At 44.2% G+C, this 19131-nt stretch overlaps 1 protein-coding gene across 1 annotated transcript in view; it reads right to left on the reverse strand.

Moving 5' to 3' along the window:
* TMC5 (transmembrane channel like 5) overlaps positions 1 to 19131 on the reverse strand; it is a 757208-nt gene that overhangs the window by 199533 nt on the left and 538544 nt on the right. The window contains exon 14 of the mRNA XM_086940869.1: positions 3121 to 3218. Coding sequence (XP_086796995.1) covers positions 3121 to 3218 — 98 coding nt within the window. The remainder of the gene's footprint in view (positions 1 to 3120; positions 3219 to 19131) is intronic.

Raw genomic sequence — 19131 nt, forward strand, 5'->3', positions numbered from 1 at the left:
TGTTTAGGGTTAGAGCCGCAATCCTCCAGTGTCTATAAACAGTAGTAAAGTTGTTCAGAATTGTTGTTAGAAAAGAATAGAGCAGACCGAAGTCAGGATATTGGTTTGAGGTGTCACCGTATGCATAGGCAGAAAACTGGACTTGATCTTAAGCTGGGATTTTTGCTAAAGAAGGGTCTTGGGGGTACTGGAATTCTGTGGTGCTTAGGCTTTGGGTGAATTAAACTTCAATAACTGCTGGAACTGAATTAAAAGAATGGCTAATTTGTTTAATTTATTTTTGCTATTTCTTCTGGTGAGGCCCTTTTGGGGTGGAATTTGAGTCAGCTGTTCAGGTATGTTGGTCCAGTGTCGTGGAGGGCCTTGTGAGCATGGGTTAGCATCTTGAAGGTGACTCTAGCTTTGATGGGGAGCCAGTGGAGTGTGCGCAGGTGCTGGGAGATGTGGCATTGTCTTGGTAGGTAGAGGACCAGTCTTGCGGCGGTGTTTTGGATGTTCTGTAGCTTGCGGTGAGGTTTTTGTTTATTCCGGCTTAGAGTGCGTTGCCGTAGTCGAGCCTGCTGGTGACCAGGGCGTGAGTGACGGTCTTTCTGTGTACAAGGGGGATCCATTTGAAGGTCTTACGTAGGATGCGGAGGGTGTGGAGCAGGAGGATGAGACGGAGTTGATCTGGCAGTCCATTTTCAGCTCTGAGTCCAGGATGTTTCCCAGGTTGGGTGTGTGGTCGGTGGGGGTGGGCGGGCTTCCGAGGGCCACCAGGTGTCGTTCCAGGTGTCTGGGTTTGGGCCCATGATGAGTACTTCTGTTTTGTTGGTGTTTAGTGGTAGGCAGCTGTTTTTCATCCATTTGGCGGCGGCTTCCATGCCTTCTCGAAAGTTGTGTCTGGCGGTGTTGGGTTCGTTGGGTAGTGAGAGAATGAGTTGGGTGTCATCTGCGTATTACACAATGTTGAGTCTGTAGGTTCTGACGATGGCAGCGAGTGGAGCCATGTAGACGTTGAAGAGCGTAGGGCTGAGGGAGGACCCCTGGGGGACTCCACAGGTGGTAGGTGTAGGGTCCAAGAGGAAAGGGGGGAGTCTGACCACGCTGCGTTCTGCCGGAGAGGAAGGAGCGGATCCAGTCGAGGGCCTTGTCTTGGATCCCTGCGTCGTGGAGTCTGCGTATTAGGGTGCGGTGAAAGACTGTGTTGAACGCAGCTGAGAGGTCGAGGAGGATATATGTGCATCTTCAAAGAACAATAGTGGTCCAGGTGAACAGTGGTAGAGACAGGTGCAGTATGTTTGCTGAGGGTGGCACTGGTGTGTCTGTATGTCAGAATAACGACTAAAAAAAATTAAAACCATAAAAATATCATGACCAGAATACCCACTGTTAAAATATTGTGAAGGCAAGTGTACATATGTAAATATACATTTACTATTCTTATTCCCATTTCTAGGTACCTTGAAGATATATATATTGGCAAGTATCACATATGTGGAGTTAATTATAGTAGGCAGTTGAGCGCTGTAAAGTTTCACTGACAAACAGAAAGTCAATAAATGGTAGGAATAGTACCTAAGTTGTAGATGGTTAATGTAGTGTGATATAGAGTTCCTTAAAAAGGTGAGTCTTTAACTCCTTCCTAAATTGGAGCATCGTTGGGGCGGTCCTTATGGACACAGGGATATTGTTCAAGACCGCGGGTAAATAGATTTAAAATCCCTGCTGCTTTTTACACTTCTTAGTCTACTATCTGATGGCGTGCTAACTGTAGGTGTGCCAAGAACAACAGAGATATTATGCTTGTCCACAAGATAATAGGAGTGCTGGTCATAGCTTCTTCATAAATGATGCCGTCAGTTTTGAGAGGGTGTGGGCTGACCATGGGAGTGAATGGAGTTCCATTAGGATGGGGATGAGCATATTTTCTCAGGTCTTGGATGTAGCATGTCCTTAACGGTGTGAGTGTGGATTATCAGAGGCCATAGAACTTGATGTTACCACCATCCAGATGCAAGAGTAAGCTCTGTAGTTGCTTTCTGAAAGAAATGGTTTCAATTTCTTTGGAAGAGAGAGTTGGTAGCAAGTCATCTTTGAGTTTTTGCCAATAGGTTCCTTGAGGTTAAGGTTGGTGTCCAGGGTGAATCAAGTGACTTGGATTTCAATGAAAGTTGGGGTTCGAAGTTGTTTAGGTAAATGTCATTGATTCAGGTTGGTACAGGTTTAGTTTTTGTTCATCACCTGTAAGAGGAATTCTTTCTTGGCTGGATTGAGCTTCAGCTAGGTTCTCTATTATCAACATATGGCAAATATTGATGCTGTTATGTGTACCTATAGCAACAGGTGACTACATGAAGAGACTGAAAATGACAGGAAACAGTATGAAACCTTGGGAGACACCACAGGTGACAGGCATCTTGTAGGGCTTGGAGGTGCCAACCTGAACAAACTGGTGTCAGTTGGAAAGGCAGCTACAGTGAAGGACATTTCTGATAAATCCTATTCTAAGGTGAGCATGAGGTGGGGATATTTGATTGAGTTGAAGGCCGCTGAGCTGTTTGACAACAGTATATGCTTAATTCACCTGCACATCTTTACTTCACACTAGTTGGATAGTCGATATTCTTGTCTTACAGTGTTTGCAGTTCTATATCTAAAAACCAATACTCTGGTGGAAAATCACTGACTTGTACCTAGAATGGCTTACTTTGCACAATGAAGCTGCTAGGCCTTTAATGAGGTTAACATAAGCAAATTGAAGAAACCTTTCAAGAAAGGAAAATAGAACTTGATACTGGACCCAGGAACTGTGTTAGAGGAAGCTGCATAAAGGTGTAAACAAAGTGTTAAATATAACAGTTTGCATGCCACCTTTTTCCCTTTGTTTGTCTTCTTACCCACTTTTACTTTCTTTTGATCACTACTAGGAAGCATTATTAGCACAGTAATTATTACATTGTTTATATTAAAATCATAACCAGTATCTATAAGGAGTCTAAATAGGCTACAAGGACTGCGATTGGATACTCAAAGTTATACATCGTCTCTTGATGTTAGTACAATATTTTGAAGTGTAAATATATACGACACCCATACCTGTCCTAATGCAACACAGCTGAACTTATATTGTATATTTACCTTCGCATAAATTCTCCGAAGAAAGATCCCAGTAAGGAAAATATAAAATCAAACATGATCAGCCGATATATATCCTCGCCAACAAGGGTCTCCCAACACTAAGAAAAGGATAACAATGCTTTAGGCATCACATTAGAAAAAATCAAACATCAGCATTGCCAGATATATAAATAAGTTTGGTTTCTCTTTGTTGTGCTGTAAATTGGATGCAAAATCTATATACAGTGAATGTGAATAGAATGATACTATGTTACAGGCAAAGTGATGATACAATTGTTATCAATCAATATATTAGTCTATTGAAATATTGTTTGGCCTGCAGACAGAGGCTACTTTCTTCTGTCTGTTTAAAAAGAAAATCTACATATCAATTCAATCCTTTTTTTTTATTCCTCACACAGAATTTGATTGGTTGAACAATGCTGATTATTCGTAGTTTTTCACATTTTAATGGCTCCACAAACAAGACCTCTTAGAAATGGGGGTTTCTAGTTGGCATGTTGTCCAAGTAGGGACCCTTCCTTCTCGTCACCACGAGGGAGTTACACTTCTAAAATAACCGCTGTTCACCCCCTTGGTAACTTGGCACAAGCAGTCAGGCTTATCTCAGAGAAAATGTGTAAAGCATCTGCACATAACACACAGTAATACAGTGAAAATACATATAAAGGGCACCACACCAGTTTTAGAAAAATAGCCAATATTTAACTGTGTAAAACAAGACCAAAACCATAAAAAGATATGCATTTTGCAAGGTACACTTAAAATACAGTTCCTTGCAGTCAATATCTCTGTCCGGGGCTATCTTGGTGTCATGAACAAACAAATTCAACAGTTCAGGTTGACCATAAGATTGTGGGCGAGGTACAGTGTCAGAAAGACCAGCAAACAGTACCTTGAAAAAGCATGGCGTCATGGACCTTGCGATGAGCTCCGTAGAGGCGGCATCGGCAGGCGTCGTAATTGGAGGTCGGTGTAGGAATCATCAGGCCCTGGAAGTTACACTCGTTGTAGAACAGACTCCGTGAGGTTGACATCAGGAGCAATGGTAGGCATCGGTGCTGTGGCGTGATGTGGAGCAGTGTGGCCTGCAGTGCCCTCAGGATGAGTTGCAGTCAGCGGCTCAATGACGGCATCCAGTGGCTTTGGTGAGACAAGGGTGGCGGTTTGAAGTGGGGCGGGGCTCTTTGCAATGCTGACAGGTCATAGTGCAAGCAGCAGCGGCATCGTTGCTGAAGTGTTGTTGTCGGTAGACCCAAGGCTGCAGTGCCAAGTGGGCCAAGACGGTGTGTGGGGCCCACAGGTCACGGTGCAGACAGCGTGATCGGTTAATGATCTAGAGTTGATGGCGCTGGCCTCCGTGGACCAAAGCTGCGGTATGGGATGGGGCAGTGCTTGTATACCTTATGAGCGGTGCCTTCAGGCCACGGTGCAGGCAGAGGCGTTGTCATCAGCTTGGCGCGTCGTTGTTGGTCAGTTTTGGACAGCGATGTAAGGTGAGGTGGTGCGGCGTACGATGCTGACAGGTCACGGTGCAAGCAGTGACTCTGTGACAGTGAAGAACTACGTGGGTAAGACCAGTGTTGCAGTGCGAAGTGCGGCAGGGTTCGTTGAGATGCCAACAGGCCACGGAGCCAGCAGTGGCGTCATTGATGGCATTGGGTTGCTTTTCTCTCTGTGGAAGCTGAAACAAACATGTACCCAGAGGATGGTGAAGTATTTAGTGTGCCTGAGACTTCCAGCAGGAGGCAAGCTCTACTTCAAGCCCTTGGAGAAACTCAGGAAATAAGTTGCAGAAAGTTAAGTCCAGTCCTTTCACTGCCCCAGACAGAACCAGCCACTGCAGGCCAACACAGCAAAGCACACATCAAAGTGGTAGTTCCTCTTGACAGCTTCTCCAGTTCTTCTTCTTGACAAGTCAAGTTCCTTAGTCCAAAATAATTCTAAAGTTCAGGGATTTTAGGTCTGATACTTAAACCCCATTTTCCCATTGAAGTGTTTGTTCATGAAAGCCCCCCTTGCTCAGTAAAACCAGTTCTGTGGTACAGCCACACTACAGGGGGTGGAGACAGCATTGTGCAGGTCTTCCACAGCCTATTCAGGTACTAGTGACAACTCCTCCCACCACCCCAGCCCTGGGTGGCCCATTAGCATATGCAGGGCACACCTCAATACCCTTTGTGTGAGTGTCTGGAGTGAATACACAAACAGCCCCTGTCAGTCTAAAACCAGACAGTGAATCCACAAGCAGGCATTGACAGACCGGATGGTTAAGCAAGAAAATGCTGACTTTCTACAAGTAGCATTTCCCAACACACAATTTAAAAACCACTTTTGCTAAAAGATGTTTATTAATTTGTAGCTCAGGGAGCCTAAACTCCTTTTCTCTATTGTTTCCTTTTTTTATTTTTTTTATTGACAGCACAGAGTGAAAACATGTCAAGACGTTGCTAATATACCAATAATATCTATACAAGAATATATACAGAATGGCAAAAAAAAACAAGAGTACAAAATACAAGAAATATACAATGTTAAACAAATTATTCATACCATTTTAAGTGAAATCATATGCACGAACAGATTTTAAATAAAGTTGGCCAAAATGTTCTCAAATTTAAGCAAAGACCTGGTACCCTTAATTCGGGCTATTCCTGCTTCCATGCTATGGATTTCATTGACCAAAGCCCACCATTGCATAATATGTGGCGGCTGTGGCGATATCCATGCCCTAGCTATCGTATGTTTAGCACAGGAAAGTAAAATAGTAATTAAAGCCTGTTGCGGTAAGGTACTACTATGAATATCTAGGAGTACAGTAGAGGCAGAAAGCAATGGTGGCCTAGCTAATTTCAGTTTCAAAACTTTGTCCAAATTAAGCCAAAAATCATTCAATAGCGGGCAGGAAAATAACATATGTTCTATATTAGCGCCCATCGTATCACATTTAGGGTATTTGGTACGCTCGGAGTATTGTACATTTGAACACCAATTAAGAATCACTTCCGGGGTGTGATATAGCAGACAAGAGGTTTTAAATTGTTGTAATCGTAGGCTGGCGGATTGTACCAAGTTATTGATTTTAGAGAGAGAGTGAGCAATCTGTTCTGGATAGATTGTCAGTCCCAGTTTAGAGCTCCATTTCTCTGCTAACTTGGAGCAATAGTATTTTACATAAGATATTAAACAGCTATAGCCAGTACTTATTACTGATTTGGTCTTAGATGAATAGAGGCACTCCCAAATATCAGAGTCTGAGATAGTTAAAATGTTCATTTTACGGATCAAAAAATCGTGTATCTGAATATATTTAAACCTCATAGGCTCTGTAAGATGGTATAAATTTTTTAATATCTCACAGTCTAAAAAGCTATTGGTGCCATACAGGTCCCCCAAGGTTGCAATACCATGAGTTGCCCACACATTAGCCTGGCTGCCAATAAATATCCCCGGAAATCCTGGGTTATCCCAAAGTCGTAATTTAAACTGAAAAAAAGAGGTCTTACAAAAAAGCAAAATGCTGAACCAAATCTTGGCAATATCTCGAGCAGTCTTAAATTTGACTCTTTTGTAAAAATTTGGGCCATTCAATCTAAGCAAAAACATGCTTGCATCAGAGTTCAGCATAATGGTATGAACAAACAAATGTTTTGAATCAGAATTAAGCAGGGAACGAAGACGCCCAATAAGGTAGCCCAGAAGTAAAGTTTATATCAATATACCCTTTTAATGAAGATAAGCTTTTACGTGCTTTCCGGTAACCCCAGATGAAACTGCTGAAAATTCCATAGAGTTTCTTAAAAAAAATATTATTAACTGCCAACGGGATAGAACGAAAAAGATAAAGAAACTTAGGAAGAATTTTCATCTTGATTAAGTTTATTCTACTAATATTATTTAGTGGTAATTTATGCCATTTTTTAAGAAGCATCTTGGTTGATTTAACATAGTTGATGGGGATTATGTCACAGATTTTTTATGACATTTTTACCCCTAAATAGTTAGCAGCCTGACATATCCCTAAATTTACCCCCATAGGTTTATAGTTGACCACTATCTGGGTTTTGTTCACATTTAATTTATAGCCGGAAATATTGCCACATTTTTCTGTTTCGACCATAAAGCCCTCTAATGCTGATGTGACATTGGAGGAATATATTGCAATGTCGTCCGCATATGCAGTAATTTTCAAGCAATGGGATCCTGAGCTAAATGGAATTATCCTAGGTTGTACAAGGAGTGCCAGCAGGAATGGCTCCATGGACAGGGCAGAGAGCAGAGGTGACAGCGGGCACCCCTGCCGAGTGCCCCGTGCAATTAAAAAGGCAGAGGATAGCATACCTGAATAGCTAATTTTAGCCGTGGGTTTATCGTATAGAGCCTGAATCCAGCTGACCATTTTGCCCCTGAAACCAATGAAAGACAACACGGACCAGAGATAATCCCACCCCACCCGGTCAAAAGCCTTTTCGGCATCTAATAAGATCATGCCGAGTGGGGAGGTTTCTGTCTCTGCCATGTCGAAAGCTGTGATAGCTGTGTTAATATGGGTAGTAGTGTCCCTGCCCAAGACAAATCCGTGTTGTTGTTCACTAACGATCCGAGGGACAACCACGGCCAGCCTGTTTGCTAAAACCTTAGCGAAGGCCTTCGCGTCTGAATTAATCAAAGAAATTGGCCTGTACGACCCACATTCTTCAGCTGGTTTGCCCTTTTTTAAGAAGAAAATTATTTTCGTTGTGTTTCAGGAGTTCGGGGCCTTCCCTTTTGCCCCAATATGTTGTATAATTAGGAGTAAAAGGGGAATTATTTCTTCCATACAGATTTGATATAATTCCACCAAAATTGAATCCTCCCCTGAGGCCTTCCCCTTAGGTAAGGATGAGATAGCCTGCCTTAGTTCTAGCTCGGCAATATCATCCGACAGATGTTCTAAGCCTGATAGATTGCGTTTTTCCTTAAAGTTATTTTCCAAATAAACTGAAATATCAGATGTGAGTAGTTGGTTCTCTGGGATATAAAGGGTGTTATAATACTCCGTAAATTGCGTCAGTATCTGCGCCGGTTGGTTATAAATAATTTGATTTGCGCCTTTTATACATTTAATACGGGTCTGAGCTCTATCATCCGCTACTTGATAGGCCAATAGCTTGCCAATTTTATCCCCCCCTTCATAATACAGAATGTTAGTCTTATGCATTTTAGCGCAGCTTTTTTCAATAAAGATTGTCTTGAGATTAGATTTTAATGTTTCAAGTGTAAGCTCTGTTTCAACGGTATTAGTGGAGCACAGACGAAGCGAGTCAGCCAATAGAATTTCATATTCCCTAATATCTGCTATTAGTTTATTATTAGTTTTACGGCATTCCGAATTCTGTTTATAAATATATTGTTGTGCATGGCCTCTAATGCTGGCCTTACAAGTGACCCAAACGCAGATGTGAGAGGCCGTATGAAGATTTATTTTAATAAATTCACTCAAATGCAACTTGAGCTGAGAAATGTAAGCAGTATCGGTCAATAGATAACGGTGAAATGAAAACAATCTTGGAATATTTTGGCCTTCAGAATAGCTATATGCTAATAAAATAGGGTTGTGATCTGAGGACACCCGGGGGCAAATTTCCATAGAACTATTCTGGATTATTTGATCCGTTGCCCATGCCATGTCAATGCGTGAACAAAGTTTATGAGGGGCTGAGTAAAACGTATAACCAGGTATGTCTGGATAGAGAGAGCGCCATACGTCTTTAACATTGTGTACCCTACTGATATCTAAAATAGCAGCCCTCACTTTATGCATACGCTGAAAAGTACCCAGCCTTGTTGTATCCTGCTGTTAATCCATAATACAATTAAAATCCCCCATCATAATAACTGCTCCCTTCCACCCCAACAATTCCAAGTTCAGTTCATCAAAAATAAAAGCTTCATCCGTATTAGAGCCATAAATTCCACAAAGTACATATTTATGATTGCCGATACAAACTTGCGCTATCACCCAGAGACCCAGTTTATCAGTACCAGATTTGATCGTTCAATTCTACATCTTTTGTCTTTTAATATAGCAACTCCCCTAAGCTAAATCTGTTGAGAGGAACAAACTACAACCTCATAACCCAGCTGGTTAAGTAACTTTCTATCTTTATAAGAAATATGTGTCTCAGATAAAAAAATTAGCTGAGGGTTGTACAGCCTTAACGCTTCGGAGATAAGTCTTCTTTTGTTTTTACTATTTAGGCCTGATACGTTCCACGCTAAGCATTTTAAAACATGCATTTTAATCGATAATTTCAAACAGTTTTGCATAATGTACATTATTGAGCAAAAAATATAGTGACAAACAACAATACATTCATTTCAAATTTAAACCTTCCACACAAGGTGCTGTCTTTTTTAATTTTTTGATCCTACCCCAAACAGCTACCCCTCGGAGAACCTGGGCCCACCCCCCTTCCCTCCCCTACCTTTACCCAGAACCAGAGGGAGCCCCCTATGTGACTGCTGCCGTTAGATGGGCAGCTCAGAGCACAACAGCACCGGGGCCCCTAGACCACCCGCCTTTCTCTTACAAACATCAACAAAAGATAAGAAAAAGAAGAATTTTAGTTGCTATCCCCCCAGAACTAAAAAAAAGTCAAGGGGAAAAAAAGAAAGTAATACTCGCTCAAATTTTTAACTCAAAGCTTAGCTCATCTTAGACAGCATTATTTCTGCCTCCTTCTTATCCGAGAAATAATAAGTATGAGCTCCTTTAATGACTTAAACGAGCAGGTTCCTGCAAAAATGCTTGTCCCCCAATGGCTTTAAAGGGGTCTATCAGCTTTTTTAATCTCCACCTCCTATCCATTTTAGGTTTGCTCAAGTCTGAGCGTACAAATAAAGACATATTCTCAATCTTGATAGGAGAGTTTGGGTGTGCTTTTAAAGCTACTGCCTGCCTTAACACCATGCGCGAGCCGGCTTTTCCCGCTGCGCGCTGACTTTTAAAAAAACCTGCGTTACATGACGAGCTCGGCTTGTCATGAGCGTACCAGAACCGTAACTCATGACGAGCTGAGCTCGTCATGAGCGTCGAAGGGGTTATGAGAAAATTCCCAAAATAAATAATAAAGGGCCTTGGGTATTTGCCTTCCCTATTCTTCTGAAATGGGGGAAGATGATGCGCTCTCTGGACCCGAGAGGCCCAATCCCAATCAGCTAAATCAGGTAGGGCTTTGTTTAGTAATTTCACCATGTACGCCCTTGCGTCTGACCCCTCAGCCCCATCCGGAATGCCAAAGAGTCTCAAATTTGATCGCGTTGGCGGTTCTCTACGTCCTCAACCTTCAATTGTAAAGCAAGAATCTGACTTTCGTGGTCATTCAGATCTGTTTCAGTGTGAGCTGCGCTCTCTTGGATACCAACAACTCTCTGCTGAAGGTTCTCTATTTCCTGTGACATCCCTCCTAGTTTGGAGGTCATGTCTGTCAATGAATTCTGAAGCTTGGTATTGTCTCCACGTAATTGCAGAAAGCGTTCTTGCTCCTCAGCATGATGGCTAGTTAAAGTGTGTAGAATAACCTCAAAAGGGGACATTTCAGAGCCGCCTTTCTCCATGCCGTCTGACGAGATATTATAGGGAGAATCCGAGTTGCCAGAAGGCATACATGTCGTAAAGCCAGGACCATAGCTTAATGTTTCGAGACTGACAGGGGAAGTTATCAATACTGAGCTTGATGCCCCATTAGTAGGGCCAAGTAACGGGGGAGTGTCTACATCCACAACTGGAGCAGGGGGAGCTGGGGAAACTGGGGGAGACAGGCGGGGGCCTGCGCAGTTTTCCTGAGATTCTTCAACAAGAAGGGTGGAGCCCAACAATCGAAGGGTCATATTTTTCACTAGTCCCTTAGCCTGAATCCATTTTCTAAGAGGACTTTTGTCCAAATTTATATATTTTTTCATAGCTTGAGCGGTGTTACTAAGGGATAAACCCTCTGCTGGTGGTCTTTTGCCTTTCTTGCTTTTGGCATTTTTCTTTTGTTTAGCTTTGCCCCTCCGATCCGCCATGTATTTGGCTGTGGAAACTCTACCCCAGTCCCATGCTCCTCTCCCTCCTCTGTCTCCTCTGTCTCCTCGTATTCCGAGTCCTCAGGAGAGCAGCTTCTCGCTCCTTCACCTCCACCTTCACCTCCACCATCATCATCCCTATCCTCCGCCCCCCCTATGGGAGGTGTCACAGTCACAGTAGCTGAACTAGCGCTGTTTTACCCAGTAGAAGATTCTGGGAGATTATCAGAATCCAATTCCAATTCCGGCTCTAAGATAGGGTGCGAGTTGTTTGTTTCAATCGCACTAGCAGGACAAATACCATCAATAATCAAAGTAGGAGGGCGCAGTATTTATTATTATTTATTTAAGAAGCTTATAGAGGGCACGGCTACCTCCAGCGGGGGTGTCCCGGCGCTAAGACTACTTGTTAATCAGAGAGGGGGTTACCTGGTTCATGACTATCTGTCACAAGAGCAAGTCTGCACCAGAATTTGCTAGCTAGTGCTTGGAAAACAGCCATGTTTTCAGTTTGCGACGAAAGACAAGTTCAGATTCGGAGAACCTGAGGTCCAAAGGTAGGCTGTTCCATAGCTTGGCGGCCGTAACGGTAAAAGTTCTGCCACCAGTGCGAGTGAGTCTAAATCGAGGAACGATCAGTAGGCGTAGACTGTTGGATCTCAGGTGCCTTACCGAGGAGGCTATCTTAAGCCTTCTGCTCAGATAGCCAGGGCCAGTGCCATTAATTGCCCTAAAGGCAAGGATCAGAACCTTGAAGTCAATGCGACGGGCTATGGGAAGCCAATGCAGCTCCTCTCGGTACGCTCTGATCGAGTTACGGGGGGGGATGTTGCCAATAAGTCTAGCTGCCGCATTTTGTATAATTTGAAGTTGATCAATGAGATATTGGGGGGCACCGGCATAGAGGCTGTTGGCATAATCAAGGTGTGCCATGATGAGTGCCTGGACCACTGTCTTACGGGAAGACTGGGGGAGAAAGGGAAAGATCTTCCTGATCATACGCAATTTGTTAAAACGAACCGCCGCTACTTTATTGACCTGGGTTTTCCCGGACAAGGTGTTATCAAATATAAAGCCCAGATTGCGGGCTGATTGCACTGGTATAGGAGGTGGGTCAAGAACGCTGGGCCACCACAGAGTGGCAGGGGGAGTAGTTTTCTGGCTGAAAAAGAGGACCTCTGTCTTTTCAGTATTGAGGGCGACATGGTTAGCAGCCATCCAGGTGCAAATGTTGCCAAGGCAGTTTCGAAAGTTGGAGAAGAGGGAGTCAGAATGGTCTCTAAATGAAAAAACAAGCTGAGTATCATCAGCATAAGAGACCACCCTGACTCCCGAGGACTCAACTACCCTGGCAAGAGGGGCCAGATAAACATTGAACAATAAAGGGCTCAAAGCTGAGCCCTGGGGCACGCCACACAAGAGGGGTTTGTCTTCGGATTGAAATGAATGTAACAATACCCTTTGGGTCCTTCCGGACAGAAAGGATTTGATCCATGCCAGGGCAGTGCCATCAATCCCCAGCTGTTGCAGTCGAGCTATAAGAATGACATGGGAAACCGTGTCAAATGCAGCGGATAGGTCGAGGAGGACCAACATGGCCTCCTCACCCCTATCCACTGATTCCCTGATTGTTTCGGAGACTTCCAGCAACGCTGTCTCGGTGCTGTAGCCGGTGCGAAAGCCGGATTGGGAATTGTGTAACAATTTGTTAGTTTCCAGAAATTGGGCCAGTTGTTTCTGAACAACTTTCTCCAACACCTTAGCTGGCTTAGGCAGGAGCGAGATAGGACGGTAACTGCAAAATAGAGAGGGATCGGCATTAGGTTTCTTGAGGATGGGAAGTAGCCTAGCTTGTTTCCAAACCAAGGGGAAATGACCCTGGGTCAGGGAGGAGTTCCAGATGGAGAGGAGGGGATTGATGAGGACAGGGGCAAGATTACCCATCACTTTAGCAGGTACTGGGTCCAAGGGTGAGCCAGACTTGATGAAGTAGTGATAGGGCAGAATCAAATGGTAATTCACTGAAGGAATTAAAGGAGCATGAAGTGAGGTGAGAAGGGTCTGGGGGAGGGTTGGGCGAGACAGAAACAAATGAGGAAGCAAGTTTGGTAATTTTGTCCTGAAAAAAATCCGATAGACCATTGCATAGGTCTTGGGTGGGACTGCATTGGGTTTTGATGGCCGAAGGGGTAACAAAATCTTTTACAATCTTGAAGAGGGTTTTGGACGAGTTCTGCGCCTGTTGAATGAGGCTAGAGAAATATGTTCTCATGGAAGAGCGTTTGAGCATTTGAAATTTGTTTAACACAGTTTTATAAGCCAGTTTTGCCATTGGATCGTAGTTCTGGCGCCAAATACGTTCCAGCCTTTTGCATTTGCTTTGTTCCAACGGGGAGAACCAAGAGGCCGACGGACGAGATCTGGCAGACGCCAAGGGCGCAAGAGGAGCGATGGAGTCAAGTGCTGAAGTGAGGGCAAAGTTGTATCTTGCCGTTTCCTTATCCAGATCTTCCGTATGATTAGGATGGTACTGAAATCGGGATTCAATAGCCTCGCAGGTAACCTTGGTCCATTTACGACCACTAACTCGATTGAGGGAAGAGGGAGGGGGAAGGGAAGGTCTGGAAATATAGAAGGGAATAAGGAAGTGGTCAGACCATGTAAGGGGAAGTAAGGGAAGGACATTTATGCCAGGGTGATTTGTAAAGATCAGGTCAAGCGTGTGGCCAGCTTTATGCGTGGGACCTTTAACTAATTGGGACAAGGTCAGTCCTTGTAGGGTTTCCAAAATTGAAGAGGCTAGAGCACAGGAAGGGTTATCAATATGGAGGTTAAAATCTCCCAACACTGTGAAGTGCGAGTGTTTAAGGGAAAAGTCCGCAATTGAATGCATCAGGGCATTGAGGGAGGAAGCAGTGACGGGAGGGGGGTTGTATATCAGGATACCGGCAAAAATAGTGCATGCGGCATCCTTAATTGTGAAATACATGGCCTCGATAAGACCGAGGTTAGCAATTTTAGTCGAGCTCAGAGTAAGGTGGGATTTAGCAATAATCGCGAGACCCCCTCCAGGTTTGATGTTATCTCGATTAATACCTAGTAATCGGAAACCAGGGGGAATGGCCAGGTTGATATCTGGCATGGACGAGTCTTTAAGCCACGTTTCTGTGAGAAATAATAAGTCCCACTTGCTCGACTCTAGCAGCAGCCAGATGTCCGACGCATGTGCGGGAAGAGACCGGCAGTTAATTACGGCAGCATGTAAGGTAGGTAAGAGAGAGCAGTGAGTGCCAGTATTGGGTGGTGGAGTCCGTTTAATGAAGGCGGGAATGGGATAATTGCAGCAAAGATATAAGTAAGAGCCGGTTTCCAAACTGTGGGGATTGCAGCATATAGGCGGGGTGCAAGTGTTGCGGCGAAGAAGTATGAGTTGCTCCGAGGACCAGGTAAGCAAAGAGGTGCGAGAGGCAGGGGGACTGGCGCTAAGCACGGGTCCAGCGCGGACGGGCGCAGACGGGCTTGCCTTAGGCGCGCCCGCTGCGCCCGCCCGCTGCGCGGACGGGAGAGCCCCTTCCTTATATCCATGTCTTGCTGAGAATGGGAGGAGGGTGGGAGGCGTCCAGGAGCTGGAGCGCTACCCTGCCTCCCCCCAAGATGGCGGTTCAACAAGCAGTACCTGTTTGTTCGCTCCGATGGCTCCCACCGGTGATTTTGCAGGTGGTTTTGCTGTAGTGTTTGGCAGGCTTGAAGAAGCCATGATCGTAGCTGACACAGCTGTAGTAGGAGCCACAGTTGAGACCCGAGCCATCAATGGTGTTGTTACTTGGTCGATTACCACGGTTTTAGCTGTCCAAGTGGATCTAGGTACATTTTTAGGAGCCATTTCTTCCACTTTCTGTAGCTTCGGCAGGTCTTCTCCTCCCCAAATTTCGCACTCCGAGGCGCTCGTCCTCGTCCGCAACCAAGTCGCCAACCGGTCCAGCCGTATACCGATCCCTTGCTTAGGTAAGCCAGGCGCTGGGTGGATTGTTGCACCAAATGGCGAATCAGCCAGAGCAAAAGCATTCAGCACCCTCCAGCAAACCTCTTCCTATGCTATGAAATAATACGGCGACGGCACCGCCAGAGAATACCGACTGTCCCTTATATGCAGTTCACCGTTGACAACTTGCCGGCATGTCCACAATATAGAAAAGCTCAATGAAACGTGAGACCATCAGCGAGTTCTTTACCAGAAGAAGAGGAAGCATATGAGCTCACACAGGCTATTCTCATTGCTTTCTGGTACTTGCAGTGTTGTTCTCTTTAAACAGACAGAGCTTAATGTCCCCTAAGCGCAGAGAAAATATAGGCACGGCACACACTCGACTTAAAAAAAAATATGTGGAATGTCATGTTAGTGTGCTCTGCCTTCTCCTTTTATCATTTACCAGCAGCTTCTAACAGCCGACTTCTCTCTGTCGGCTCTCACCCAGCTTCCGTCTCGCCTCCGCTGTAGGCATCAGAGCCCTCGACGGAGATCGCCGCAGATCACGTTGAACGACAGAACCTTGCCGGTAAAAAGACACCTTTTCATCTCATCATAGTCGCCACCTCCATCGAAGTGCCGAAATGTCGGAGGTTTCTCAAGCTCCACAGACCTCAGATACAATAGCGTGCTGGGTGTAAGTATAACTATTGTTAAGTATACAAAGCCTCTGACACCATGGATCACACAGGTTATTTTTTGTTCAAGTCCTATTTATTGACAATGAACGCTCATGTATTAGCACATTATTTTGGGATTCAAAAAGGGTACACATTGGGTGTGAACAGCTCAGCTTTGAATATCTCCTTATGACATAAAGTACATTCACTATTTACAACAAATAACTTGTTAGCTACTAGGTAAATCAACGTGAGGAAAACAAAGTGACAAAATTACAGTGAAAAAATTAATAAGTTCAAATAACAACAATCCACAAAAAAAGTGAGTTCGTGTATCAACAAAATCTTATTTACAATTGATATTTCAGGGTCCTACTATGAATCTAAGGGAAATTATATTGGTATCCCAGGGGAATGTTATCAATTTGTCCCTCTAAGGGAAAAGTTAGTTGTCCTGTATCTTGCCAGGGAAAGTCATGTATTCAAAAGTATTTAATGCCTAATTGTGAGATGCGTCTCTCACTATATATGTCCCAATTGTTTAGTTAGATCATATGGCATATGTCTCTCCTGGCACTGGAGTTGAGCCTACGCGTTTCGACCTTGATAAAAATCTTGACAGGGTGGGAAGTTTGGGCAGGTCTTCATCAGGGCTCGCAGTAGGTGTTGAGGACCATCATGTTACACCTACGGGAAAAAATTTTTAAGGAGCATGTTTTAGTGGTTGGGTATGGAATATGGGACCAGTTACAGTGCTTATAAGTAATATTTACAAATATTATCAAATATGAGTTATTTAGATTGAAGATCACGTACCCAAGTGTGGGAAAATCGGTACTGCATACAATGAATACAGTTGAGTAACAGGAGGCGAGGTTTCTCACACGCCGGTGTGGTGAGGCTGTGTGTCCGCAGTCTTTAGTTACTGTGGAGAGAAGCAGGGAAATTGGGTTCAGAACTTCGTGTGGATCAAATAGGTCCTGTGAGCTTCTCTAGGTACTGAGTTTAGTGCCTGTTTTATAATGCGTACGAAAAAAGCGGCGTTTGCCATTCTCAATTGGTGTTAAGCTGGCATGAGGCGTATGCACTTTGTTGTTAATTACAGGGTTATGGATAGCCATGCTTTGTCTGTAGTTTGCCAGGGCGTCTTGTACCTGGGGGAGTCTGGAGGATTCTTCAGTAGCGCCACGGCGTTGTCGTTGCGGGACAGTTTCTCCGCAAGGTGGAGGAGCAAGGGTGCATCACATTCCCGGCGTCTCCTCTCAAGGGCGTGTTGCTTCTCTCTCCGCTACCGCTGTAGTGAGTTTACACAGCGTTCAGAAGGCTTAGGGTCTTACGTCTTGGTCGAGGATGAAAGCGAAGCTCTCATAGGCGTGTTCGCCGACTTTGGTGTCTCAGCGCTTCTGATAGGACAGCGTGATCGCGTCATGTGCACATGCGCTTGTTGCTAGGAGATAAGGACGTTTTTTTCGGCGGAAGCTTCCGACATCGCGCTGGAGTTTGTATTGTGTTTAACACATGAAACTGGAAATTTCCGATAGTTCATTAAGTCCGTGGTTGACTGTATCTAGATACATGATTGTCTTGGCTTCTTGCTTGGACAAGTTATCGGCCACATTTTTACCTTTCACTTGTTTCACCACAGTCCATTTCAGGTCATCTGGTCCGTGCTGTTTTTCAATGCAGTGGGAGACCATGGGTGCATTTTCCTTTTTGCATCGAATTCTGGAGCGATGTTGTGATATTCTTGTTTTTATGGGTTGGCTTGTTTTACCAACGTACGCAAGTCCGCAAGGGCATATGGCACAGTAGATAACGTTGCAGGTATTGCAGTTTGTAAATACCTCATGTTTGATTTGTTTCAGGCCATAGAAAAAAATTGTTCCTTCTATGGTGCTACTACAGGAAATGCAGTTGCCGCATTTATGATGTCCTTTGACTGGCGGAAGGTTCAGGAGTGACTGAATTGAACTGTCTTGCCTTGGTAATGTTGTGTCAGCTCGAACCAATTTGTTTCTCACACTCTCATTCTTTTTAAGTGCGAAGATAGGTGGACCTTCAAATGGTTTCAGGCTCCGTACTGTATTCCAATTTTTTGTGACTATTTTCTTGATTTCTGCGGTTGCTCCGGAGAAGGTTGTCACACATACAATTGGGGTGTCTTCTTTGTTCTTATCTTTAGGAGTCAAAAGGGTATCTCTCAGGATATACCATGCTCTCTTCATGCTTCTCTTTAGTAATTTCCTGGGATATCCTCTTTCGATTAGTTTATGTAACAGCTCTTGGGCATGGTGGAAATAGTCAGTTTTCTTGGTGCAATTCCTGCGCAGTCTCATGAATTGGCTGAATGGTAGGTTTTCACGGAGATTGCGTTGGTGAAAACTGGAGAAGTGTAAAAAGGTGTTGCGGTCAGTCTCTTTGGTGTATAGTGTGGTATACATGTTGCCCTCTTCATGTTTGACCATTAAATCCAAGAAGTTTATTTGTGTTTTGTTATATGTCAGAGTGAATTGGATGTTGGGATTACGGTCATTGAGCCAGACAGCAAATTCTTTCAATGTTAGTTCTTCGCCTCGCCACAGCATGAAGACGTCGTCTATATAACGTCGCCAAACTTTTATATGTCCTTCGAATGGATTGTTGTTATAAATCCAAGTGGCTTTGTATAGAGCCATGTACATTATAGCCATTTCCGGCGCGAAGGGACATCCCATGGCCGTCCCCATCGTTTGGAGGTATTGTACGTTATTGAATTTAAAGAAATTGAATTTCAGACAAATTTCCGCTAGTTTGATTAGGAAATCAGTAGGGACATTGTGTGGCCTTTCTCTCTTTTCGAGGAAAAATTCAAGTGCTCCCAAACCGTCTTCTTGCGGGATATTCGAATATAAACTCACGATGTCCATGGTGACCAGAAATTCCATTGATTCATCAAAGGGTTGGCCATCTAGAAAATTTATCGCTTCCATCGTGTCTTTAATGAAGCTTGCAGTCTGGCCAACAAGAGGTTTTAAAAACGTGTCTACGTATTTAGCCGGTCGTTCCAGGATTGAGTTCACCCCCGATATAATCGGGCGGCCAGGAGGGTTCATGGGGTCCTTGTGGACTTTAGGTAGAATATACATCAAGGGCGTGCGTGGGTTCTTGTTTATTAAATATTCTCCCTCCTTTTTGGATAGCCATCCTTCTTTTCTACCCTGATTGGCCAGCGTTTCTAGGCGATCTTTCAGTTTTTCGTTCCAGTTGTCATTCGTTTTTTTATAGTATTTTTCATCTGTGAGTTGCCGTAGCACTTCAGCTTCATACATTTCCCGT

The sequence above is a fragment of the Lissotriton vulgaris genome, chromosome 10, assembly GCF_964263255.1.
Source record: "Lissotriton vulgaris chromosome 10, aLisVul1.2, whole genome shotgun sequence".
Taxonomy (NCBI): Eukaryota; Metazoa; Chordata; class Amphibia; order Caudata; family Salamandridae; genus Lissotriton; species Lissotriton vulgaris.